This window comes from Neodiprion virginianus, chromosome 1 (assembly GCF_021901495.1).
Source record: "Neodiprion virginianus isolate iyNeoVirg1 chromosome 1, iyNeoVirg1.1, whole genome shotgun sequence".
Classification (NCBI taxonomy): Eukaryota; Metazoa; Arthropoda; class Insecta; order Hymenoptera; family Diprionidae; genus Neodiprion; species Neodiprion virginianus.
In genome coordinates, this window is record NC_060877.1 from 29,181,546 (window position 1) to 29,193,323 (window position 11,778).

Genomic DNA, 11,778 nt, shown 5'->3' on the forward strand with positions numbered 1-11,778 from the left:
ATTAGGTATACATATTTATTTGCGAACACAGTATAAGCATTGTCAGTGAATTTAAAAAAAAAAGATATCATTAACGTAGCAACTCGATCAATTCTTTCATTAATAATTGAAAGTATTTTCAAATTTGTCAATACTCAGTTTGTTTTGCTAAAACAAGGTATGTACAATATAATTTTATTCAGCAGAATGATCGCAATGACGTGTCAGCGACGCATTTTTCGTTAACATGAATTTTAATGATAAATATCCATCGGAGAGAGATGATGAATTCGTAAACGTAAGATCAGCCAGTACTTGGTTAGATTTAAACATTTCAGCGTTGGGTAAAAAACAACAGATAAATATACGGTTCAATCACGTCCGGCACTACCCTGCGATTGGTTATTCCATAACCACGTGGGTACGAATGAACAGATTTTCTCCCAGCAGGCGCCACCTAGTTGGCGAATTAAAAGCACGAAGAATCGTTCCTTATAAATATGTGATATTGTTGTCAATGTGGAAACGGATAAAATAAGTGAGCAATAATGAGTGATATTTGACGATGTGCCGTGGCGTGTGGCGCGCGGTTATGTCAAAATTGTGTGGACACATTAACGTCTCAACAATGCGTACCCGATTGACCTAGTTTTCACTGGATTTTGGTTTAATTGTGGATCCTAACTATGATTCTGAAGTGACTGCACTGGGAGTTGGTGGCCGAGAAGGTGATGCACCGATCATGAGTTCACGCTTTATTTTAGAAATTAGATGTTTTTTTCTTTTCGCCTGCCCAAACCGTTAATTTGCCCGTAAGCAATCGACCTTGTTCAAACCTTTCCGCGCCTTTAATATTCACATTTATTCACAATGTTAGGTTAAGTTCGTCTACATGGTGTATGTATGAATCACGTATGACAATTCCCATTATCTAAATGAAGATCTCGCCAACCATTATCCTCTGGAAATCGCACCAGGAAACGTGGCGGTTAGGATCTTCCGTTTACAATTCAGCCTGAGACACTTTTGAAATACGTGCCCTCTATCACTGTCACGTTATTTACTGGTAACAAATCGGCCAAACTGTAAAAAGAAATGTATCGAATTTGATTGAGTTAGAAAATTGTTATCAAGAATACATTTGGAATTACTTGGTGACTTTGTATCTGCTGCTAAGACATACTTAAGTCGTTATCAATGCCTGCTGATAATTATTTTTTCTTTATCAACCGTTTGACTCAGTCAAAATGTTTGCCATGTATAAGCTTGTCGGAATTAAGATACAGTCTCAGCTGAGATTGAAGTATGACTTATAGACTTTTGAATATAAATTTTCTCTAATGTAAGTCAATTTGAATCAGTTTTAACAATTTTTGTAACTTTTGTCGCTCTGTACCACAGCAATAGCAGACCTGTTGCGACATACCGTCAGATTCATAGAAGTCTACAATTCTCAAATATAATCTAAGCTTATCCCAGTGACTTTCATCACCCTTTGAGGATTGGAATTTTCCTCCTAGTCCCACGCATGCATTACAATTTTTTTAATATAAATACCAATATATGAGATAGTAAATTGAGAGATAAATTTTTGTCTAATTTTTATCGATCACAGGTATCAATCTACTGCTAGTATTCATACCAGAACATCGTCGTATATGGAGGACACAATAAATCATTATTCGTAATCTGACACAAACGCGTTACCAGCTCGTCAATTTAAGATGGTTAAATGAATGGTGGCTGAATTAACGTACAACCAAACAAAAAAGACAAAAAAACACCACCTGGTTTTAGGGGAATCTCTCCAGAAATCCGATTTGGCAATTATATATAAAAGTACATTGATCGCACTAATTAAGAACCCTTGCTCAACATGCCACACGTTACAAGAAAATGGGAACTCTTTCCTGGCAGAAATATATTTTGCTGTGATGGACGAGTTATGATGGCGCCGCAAACCAGCGTCTTTTACGTCACTGTGTGTTTGATCGCTGGGACTAGCGGATTATTCTTTGCATTTGAGTAAGTCATGTACACTGGATTTAGGGGTATGCTCAATTGAGTTAGGAATAGTTTGGAGGTCCAGCCCTCCAACGTTTGTTTTGTTTGTTGATGTTGATGTATTTGAGTGATTAAATCAGCCATTGCCGTGGATCTGTAGATAGCGGATAATAATGTTCTAGAGCTTTTGCTCTTTATAATTATTCGGAATATGGCAACAGACAGCATTCAATTAATAATCCAATTTTAGAAAACAAGATGTTGAGAGATTTCAACAATGACATAATGAAGACATATTTTCAGCTGTCCCTTTTTAGCTACCAACATAACTCCTGCAATACCAGTCATCGGTGGGCTACTTTTCATATTTGTCATGTCTACACTGTTTCGGACAAGTTTCAGTGATCCTGGTGTCATTCCGAGAGCGACACCTGACGAAGCTGCGTACATAGAGAAGCAAATTGGTAAGCAAATTTTGTAACATTACCCTTTGTTTGTAAAGACAATTTTCATCTAATTTAAAATGTATAATCGTTCCTTTGTAATTTATTTACGCCATGAAAAAATACTTAATATTGTAAAATTGTATCCTATAAATATCAGAATCAAAATAACAGGCTAGTGAATTCTGTTTAGAGGGTCAATGTTGAAGCGTAATATGTCATAGTATTAGTGTTGTACAATCAGCAGGGCAGTGACGTGAGTTTATAGACAAGTAAACTGCTATCAATGCCTTATCAGTGTCATGCGTGATCTGATTACATAGGTTTAGTTGGATACTTCATATCTAGGTTTGGCACGTATATGATAAAAGAGGATACATAATGAACCAGCATGTTCGAACCCTTGATAGCTACTTATACAAGATTTGCTCATAGTAATCTTATAATTATGAAAACAGAAAGTATGGTATAATTCCCACGGCAAAAGTTTAATAATAACAAAAATTCTTTTTACTGCAATTTAAAAAGATGCAAGTTTTAGAACATCTTTTGATACTATGACAGAAATTTACAATCAAATAAAAGATTTTTTTGTTTTTCAGAAGTACCTAACAATGATAACTCACCAACATACCGTCCTCCACCTCGGACGAAAGAAGTTTTAGTTAAAGGACAGCCTGTGAAATTGAAATACTGTTTCACTTGTAAAATATTCAGGCCACCTCGAGCCTCGCATTGTAGCTTATGTGACAACTGTGTGGGTATGTATAATTATGTCGATTCATCGTTACAGAAGCATTGTTCAAAAGTTTGACCAAATTAAATAATAAATAATGCATAAGGATAATGAATATGTTAGACAATCATTCAAGAAAGAACTTTATGTAGGCCTAGTTTCATTATATTATATTTTTTCACATTGTAGAAAGGTTTGATCATCACTGCCCATGGGTCGGAAACTGTGTGGGGCGAAGAAATTACAGATATTTCTATGCCTTTATTGTATCGCTGGCGTTCCTATGTGTTTTTATATTTGCTTGTGCAATTACTCACCTCATAATGCGTAAGTGGCTCATATTTATTTTTCAAATCTTTAACGTCATTTAGCCCATTGGCAGCAAAATTCTATTATGTAGCAATTGCGAACATTTTTTTAAACTCTTTTTGGGGCTAAAGTTGTAGTTTTCAATTTGCTTTTAAGAAACTGAAACATATTTATTCAGTTTGGCATTACTGATTACTTTTCATTTCAACGTATTAAAACCAAATAATCATCCTTACAGTCACAAGAGATAATATAGCGTTCCTAGATGCTGTAAAAGTATCTCCTGGTAGCGTGGTCGTTGGTGTCGTTTGTTTTTTCTCCGTTTGGAGTATTTTGGGACTTGCAGGGTTCCACACGTACCTGACAACTAGCAATCAAACTACAAATGAAGATGTAAGTCAAAGTTGAAGACCAATAATTATGTTCAAAATAAAATTCCCCAATAAGAAATCCCTGATAATTACCCTAATCATTTTTTCTGTAATTTGTTGCATTAATACAGTTTCATGTTTCAGATAAAAGGTTCATTCACCAGTAAAAGGGGGCAGGAAAGTTTTAACCCATACAGTCAGGGCAATGTGTGTGGAAACTGTTTTTACGTTTTGTGTGGACCAGCACCTCCAAGCCTTATTGGTATTTTCATTACTTACAATAAACTGAATATTTCATCACTTATCAATTACTCTTAATGGGAATTCGAAAATAAGATTTAGAAGAATTACACAGAAAGTATAATTTGGCAAAGCATTAAATGTACGCAAATATTCCAGATCGTAGGGGTATAGTGACTCCGGAATATAGAGCCGAGCAAGAAAGAGGCGGAGATGAAAATGTGATCGTTAATAACAAAACGTATGGTACTGTTAAAACTGTACAGCCCCAGGTAAATTGAGTTGTAATATTGCACTTATGCGTAATTGTAGAATATGTCTAAGTTTCAGAATTCAAGAAATATGGAGTTACTTCTATATAATCCTTACCTTTGATGCATTTGCCCTTTCACTGCCAAAAACAATACTTTTTCCTCCATGAAACTTCAATTCTTCAAGATATGATTGTTATATTTTTCATCTGTGTTTTGTAGAACTGCATGGTGCTCTCAAAATAGTATCTAACTGCATGAAAAAAATATCTGATTTAGTATATTTATTATAAACATTTTCATTGAAGTGCATAAATGAGAAGTTTTATTGTTTTATAAACTGAACGTTCGAAAAAATTTCAGTTGAATGGCATAGGCGTATTCACAAATCCAAGCAACGAGGTTTCAGGCTCAATAAATAATTTGAGTACTGCTCAACACTCTCCGTCTCAAGGTCGACGGATAGAATCAATCAACGGTGAGTTAACACTTTTAAAATATCCTTCGCGTTACCCTGAAGATCTTCCTAGGTACCCTCGGCAATGTGTCAATGATACATATGCACAAAAATATCAGACTAGAAGATGTTCCCAAGACCATACTAAGTATGCCAAGTACAATGAAATAGATAGGTTTAATTTAGAATTTCAGAAATACCCATATAGGTGCGAAGAGAATTTGCAAAAATACCCTCAAAGATGTAGTGACGAATACAATCGGTGTTCTGACATTAACTTGATACACAACCGATATACAGGTGATCATAAATATCCTGTTGATTTACAAAAATATCCGCAAAGATATTCGGAGGATCCGCTGAGGTACAAATGTGAGGAACTTAAGAATTATACAGATTTACAAAAATTTCCCCAGCGATATTCTGAGGATCCTTTGAGAATTTCTCATACGGGGCATAGCTTGAAATATAATCACTTGCGATGTTCAGATCATAATCTCAAGTATCCTTTATCAAAAAGTATATTGCCTGCCAAGATTTTGGGAGCTGGTGGAATTCCCATGATAGGCCAGACTGCAATTGGGCTTGTAGTTAACAGATTTGGTTCAGGGCCTTTAACCAGCGATATGTCTTTTACTGGAAATTCAATATGCGCTAGCGAAAGCACAGAAGAAGATCTATTAAATCAACGATTTATTATGAGCTCCATGAGTGATACAGATGATATTTAACACACGATGTAAATTATATCTTGAGTTTGAGATCTATTGTTTTTATAGTTTATAGTTAATGGATGCTCCTAATGTCGAGAGGAACCTGTGGCCGATTAAATCGTAGTTTATTAATCAAGGCGTTAGAAAATCTAATTTGTAATGCTTAGACTGATTTTAGATCCTCACTTTTTTGTCAATGATGGTTCCAGAATTAGGTATTTTTAAAGAATTTTATAGGCGTATCTAACATTAAAAAATGATACATCGCTTCACTTATTTTTGCAATTATACAGACAACGTTTTCATAATTTTTATACTCAAAAAACAAAAGGTCTAGTTATTTTATTATTATTATCGTTATTTAAGATTGGATTGCTAAATAGTGATGACAATACATATTATCAACTCGAAAGAAATAATCAATACAATCATTGTCATTACTGATATAAAAGATTTTATAATAATATTATAGGTAATAAAAAGTGGATTAGGTATTTTGTTTTCCAACAAGTTTCTCATACAACTTTAGAATTGGTAAACAATTAACAAACACGAATAATATTGAATGTCCTTAGCGGGAAGCTTTTGAATAAGTAATACAATGAATGAATTACTTATTTTTAGAAGCAGTCAGGTCTTCTGCATATGACGTATTGAAATCGTCTGTGTTAAAAATTGGGTCAATATTGAAACTGAAACTTCTAAACCTACATTTGTGTGTGTAATGCAATAATTATTAACATTTCTATTCCTAAATTAAACTTTAGCCAATCTCCATTGAAATCACAATCGTATTGAGCAGTGGACTATTCTTATTGATATATTAACATTACCCAGTATTAAGTTAGATCAAATATGGTTACTTGCAGAACTGGTTCAGAAATAAAAATTTTGTTCGGATATTTAGTAATATTCATCCTGTATCAAACTGATGATAATCTAAGTCACTTAGAACGTAGACTTTCATGTAGTAATAACTCATCAAAATGTCTTTCTTTGTTATTCCTAATTACGTCCCATAATCGAGGTCTCGGTACATACATTTCGGTAAGTTTATTATTTTCACTTCAAGGCTTCCATTTGTGTTCTCTTAACACACGAGTGAAATTGTGTTTAATTAATTGTTACTAAAACGTTTCCTAGCCGACCGTATATTCGTCTTATGAACATGATTTCTTTTGCTATGCAATTATTATTGAATAACGACTGCTCGTGTGGGGTGTAACTAATCAACGTATTGTGATTTATCAATTTTGTATTGTGTTTCATACATACCTATATTTAATATCTTTAAATTAAGGCTGTGTCGAATGATTCAGTCTTACAGTTTGATGTTTAATGTTTCGTTAGGAATTTTCAAAGTGATTTTTCAATAACGCATATTTTAGAATAAAGATAGTACATTCATATAAGTAGACATACAAATTCACAGTATCACATAGCTACTTCATTATGAGATGACTTAATTGCTGATTATCAGAAAGTCAAATATTTGATACTTATCTGATACAGATTAAGAGAGACTAAAGTATCATAGCAAAAATGCAACATATTTTCTTAATCAACATCTTTTTTTTTAGGTAGCACTACAAATAGTGTAAGCCAGCTTGTCTCCAACGAAATCCCCTTAGCGTCACTTAGCTTGATGCCACTGGATATCGATGAAGTAGCACCATTACCTTCTCGCCAGAACACTTCGTCAATAGACACATCGATTATCCCGCCTGTAGCTGTAACAACGCCATTATCTGCGTCTAGGCTCAGGTTGCTGCAGGATACTACAATGATTGAGTCAGCGCTAGATTTAGACTCATTGGAAGAAGCTAGCGTAGGTCGAGGTAGTCAAGCAGGTCTCATTAAATTAGGTGCAGTTTGAGTACAGTTCTTATTTTAGTAATATTATAATTCGTTATTACTATTTAGCTAATATGCAGGTAATTGTTCAGAAGAGGTATTATAAGACAGATGCAGTCGAGTATTAAAAGATATTTTTTTTTTCAATCGTCTTGCATCAATGAAATGGAATTTAATCAGAATTTTCATGATTCGCTGATAATTTCATCATTGATCTATTCCTTCACTTACGCCACTTGCTTCACTGGAATTTTTTTTGAAATGAGCAATTGAAGGATTACCTGATTGAAGGAATAGCACCTGTAGTGCACTATATTTGCTTACAAGATGACAGGCTTGCCTTCAGTGTCATAATTTAGAAATAATTTCAGTGGTAAACATTTTTCGTTATTGATCTCAGTATCTAACTCAACGAATCGTTCTGAGACACATCACTTTGTTGCGACGCAAAATGGTGCAGTGAAAATTCACCGTTTCATTACCTTCCATACTTCGGTAATTCTGCATTTTATACGTACAATGATTCCGTTAGTATCTGAATCTTCCAGAATATTACGACTATCTGAAAGTTGAAAATATTACATTTCTTGTTGTACAATAAACTAAGATACGTATGTTAGAGCCGATACCCTCCATTGGGTTCGAACTGCCTGAAAGGTTCAAATTGTTAAATGATTAATAAAATTAATAACTTTTGATGAGCGACAGCCCTTCTTGACAATCACCCTGTTCCATAATCGAGGTCTAATTGAATGAAATTGCTGGAGCTTTCTGAATAATGCCAGAGCCTGTACAATCGTAACATTTTCGTAGTGATTTTGGGCACGGAAAATGGGGTATAAAGATTTGAAGAAGAGCGGATTATTTTTGTAAGATAATTGTGCAATTTTATATAAATTCTTTGTTAGATATTATTGTCATAGTTGATGACGTAAATATGTTGCGATTTGAATCAAGCTGTCCTCCCTTGTTTTCAATGAGCACATGGCGACTTTACATTAACGTGATATCATTTAACATTAGTTGATAGTATAAACAATATTACGAGCTTTACGTTTAATTGCAGACATCTAAAGTTCCAATTATCAAGTTGCATGGTTCTGGTACAGTTTCGTAACGAATGTGTTGATAATATTTCTCTCTTAACATGACACTGAAAAAAAGACAAATTCTAAAAGATTGGATTTACGAAGTTTTTGATTAATTTTTTTCTACGAATATTATCATCCCACAAAACAGATGCTCGTGTAAATAAGTTTACTGTTGTATTGTATTAAACTGATTTACACAGATGTCATAAACTTGCATAACCATTAGCCATATACAACGCCCTTGATGATCTCTCTTTGTAAACGAATTGGTATAACAAGAAGTAGATGTTAGCTGTTATTAAAATCAAACTGCATTTCGTTGTATCAGCGCATTAGCGGGTCCGAGTTAAATAATATAAAACGAGACGCAAAGAGAATCCTGAAATCACGTACTTTCGCACGTCGAAATATCGAAAAATGTTGATGGTTCAGTTATTTAATCTTATCCAAACTGCTCACACGATCACAGATCTTGAAATTGAAATCCTCTGATTCATGTACCATATCCGGATGATTTTTTCCCCCCTCTTTAGCTTACGCCTAAAGAGTTGACCATCGTGGGGAAAATAGATAATACGTGATACATGCGATGAGGGATGGCTTGTGAACAATAATTTTGGCAGTTTTGAAAAGAATGAACAAAATGTTGTAAGACGTGTAAACTTTATTTTTGTTTTACTACTACGAATCGCTCAAATCGTGAAAAAACTGTGACTCGGACTATTCCTTGAATGCGACGTCATTAATTTGGTCGTATTATAATAAGTATTTAGAAATTTTGGGTAGAAAAATTGAAATGAATTTGTCGTTATTTTTGATCATAGAAAATAACGTTGTTAGGTTAATTTTCCCTCAGGTTATTTCATCGTATAAATGACCGCAATGATAATTTCTTATTATTTTGCCAATGTGCATTTTTATTCCTGAGGTTCCAATTGTACAGTTGTAAAGGGAGTGTTGTAAATAGAAGGAGGTTCGAATTTATATGAATGGAAAAGTAATTTACCTACCACTAAGAGTCAGTAATAAATAATAAACAAAAAAAAAACAACAATACTCTTCTTTTTTTTTTAAACATGAAATCGCCACTGCCTGTTGTTACAAATAATTTGTGCACGAAGGTTGTATGTTAACGTCATAATGTTCAGTAAAATTAACAATACGGATCGTATAAATAGATATGTTTTGAAATGGAAAGATATTATACATAATATTCGTATAATTAGGTCGATGAAGGAGCTGTTTTCCTGTACATAAGCTGTCTACATGACTGTAATGTACATAAGTATACATATTGGTATATATATATATATATATATACATATATCACATACATATATGTATCTATGTATGTATCTATTGTTATAAAATAACTGTAATATAATGAGAATATGCTAAAAATAATTCAGAATGTGTGAAACGAAAAAATTTTTCACCTCAAATCAATATTGTTCACGTCTATACTCCGTTATCTCGAAATAAGTATAAGAAATTATTGTTTTCCATGTCGTTATAAAAAGCCATTTGCGCTCAAGTCTCGGTTCTGTATTTCATAAATGTCCAACTCTAGAATTCATTATTAAATATAACACGAAATTTTTATTGATAAAATAAGCTATTTCATCCAGTCTAAACTTGTAGACTAGCATTTCGAATTGACGAATCGCCCGACATGGGACGATGACCTTCGCAGCATCAGGTCTTGCCTGCTGTGACATGCTCGTGTGTCCAGATATTCCAGATATTCGGTGTGTGTCGTGTAATTTGAAGAGTGTATTTCTGACCAAGTGATATTCGGTAATTAATATGCGAAGGATGCGTGACTAACATTTGGATGATCCAGTTGCCAGAACTGTAATGGCCTGCAAATATCACTAAGCGAAGGTATGTTTGCGATCTATGCAATATTGATGCAAGTTTAGTCCTTATGAATATAATGTTGTAATGAATTGACGATATGTGGTACTAGATAAATTACTATTCAACGAAAGCACGAAAATATCGGAATTGACGTTTTAATTCTAAATCCTCGAGTTTCGTTGTTTAGAAAAAATTGAGGCGCGAAATTCAAATGTTAGTAAAGGTTCGACGCGACTAAACTCAGCAGTTCAGAATATCTGGTCATGATATTCGCAATTTTCGTATATTAGAAATATAAGTAGTAAATAATTATTATCAACCTTCAGGAAAAAACGATTTGGATGTTTCGCTGTTGGTAACATTGAATTGGGGGATTCACTGCACTGTACCGACAATATTTTCGCACTCATCTGTTACTTTCAGTATATCCCGCGAAATGGTCTGCCTTAGGTGTGTTCGATCAAGTATATGATGAGATTGAAATATCCGTGACCGTCGTAAACAATTGAAAACCGCAGCCGTCTCCACCCGGAGGGTGAAGATTGAACTAGAAAGAGCGCAGGCGGTGTTCTTCAATGTGTCCGTTTTCCAGCGCAATGTAATCTATTCCTAGATATTCTAGCAGCGTGAAGCGGCGGTATACTATATGCCCGATTATAATAATAATACTTAAAAATATTTCACGGGGACAGGCGGAGTTATATTCGTGAGCGTGGCTTGAAGCCAACGACAACAAGTAACGCTTCGGGTATACGGGATTTAACGGAGGCGTTTCAGTCGCGTCAATAAATAATTTAACAGTCACGATTCTACGAGGCAGAATAAAAAAAAAACAAAAAATCTGAAATAAATTCGATCGTGATCGCTTTTAGACTAACTACGTATTTCATCTTCTCCCTGGCGGTTTTTTACGGAAGTCGTAAAACAGAATGTTCCGCAAATTTACTGGCGCGCAAGCGTCGATTATTTCTGCGGCAATTCGAAATTCATAAAACTTGCTGGCATTGACCATTGAGCACAGTAAGTCCTGTGCTCTGCAACTGGCGTTTCATTGACATAGAATATTGCAACTCCCAATTTACGGGCTTACGTATCCCGATGGCATTTCGCCCATGCACTATCACTGCAAAGTTATGATCGCTTGCCACTCTACCGTTCTGTCAGTTGAACAAATATACGTATGCGTATACTGCGCATTGAGGAAACACCGTTCGGCAAAATGACGTACATTCTCAAGCGTATCAATTTACGCATTATTTTTTAGAATGTTATTGATTTTTCAAAGATTTTATAATCTGCCTAGAGATATTTTATGTATATTTTTTTATTCAAGAAGAATTATGTATTATAAATGTTTACATTACGTTGTATTTCTTTGAGCTTAATATTCAAATTTTGTTACTTTGTTAATATCTCGAGAAATATTCTCACGCACCAGTTACTCCTGTTGAATGAATTTTCAACTCAAAC

The 11,778-nt window shown here is 34.3% G+C and overlaps 1 protein-coding gene and 1 long non-coding RNA gene across 4 annotated transcripts; one reads left to right on the top strand and one right to left on the bottom strand.

Annotated features, from left to right (window-relative positions):
• Positions 1-573: 573 nt before the first annotated feature.
• LOC124303312 (palmitoyltransferase app-like) lies at positions 574-7,454 on the top strand. Of its 3 annotated transcripts, none has more exons than XM_046760420.1 (10): positions 574-707; positions 1,595-2,004; positions 2,287-2,447; positions 3,029-3,187; positions 3,352-3,489; positions 3,710-3,864; positions 3,987-4,104; positions 4,242-4,354; positions 4,697-4,811; positions 7,084-7,454. In XM_046760420.1, exons 2-10 carry the CDS (start codon positions 1,856-1,858, stop codon positions 7,377-7,379), a joined length of 1,404 nt encoding a protein of 467 aa, XP_046616376.1. In that variant the 5' UTR covers positions 574-707; positions 1,595-1,855; the 3' UTR covers positions 7,380-7,454. The 3 variants fall into 3 exon arrangements, with proteins under 3 accessions (XP_046616376.1, XP_046616541.1, XP_046616456.1); XM_046760585.1 differs by lacking the exon at positions 574-707 and adding an exon at positions 866-967; XM_046760500.1 differs by lacking the exon at positions 574-707 and adding an exon at positions 940-1,045.
• On the bottom strand, positions 928-10,792 carry LOC124303602 (uncharacterized). Its single transcript, XR_006907946.1, has 5 exons — positions 10,629-10,792; positions 4,452-4,586; positions 3,708-3,838; positions 3,480-3,630; positions 928-1,062 (listed from the first exon to the last, which is right to left on the bottom strand). It is a non-coding gene; the product is annotated as an uncharacterized LOC124303602 (long non-coding RNA).
• Between the last annotated feature and the right edge of the window lie 986 nt (positions 10,793-11,778).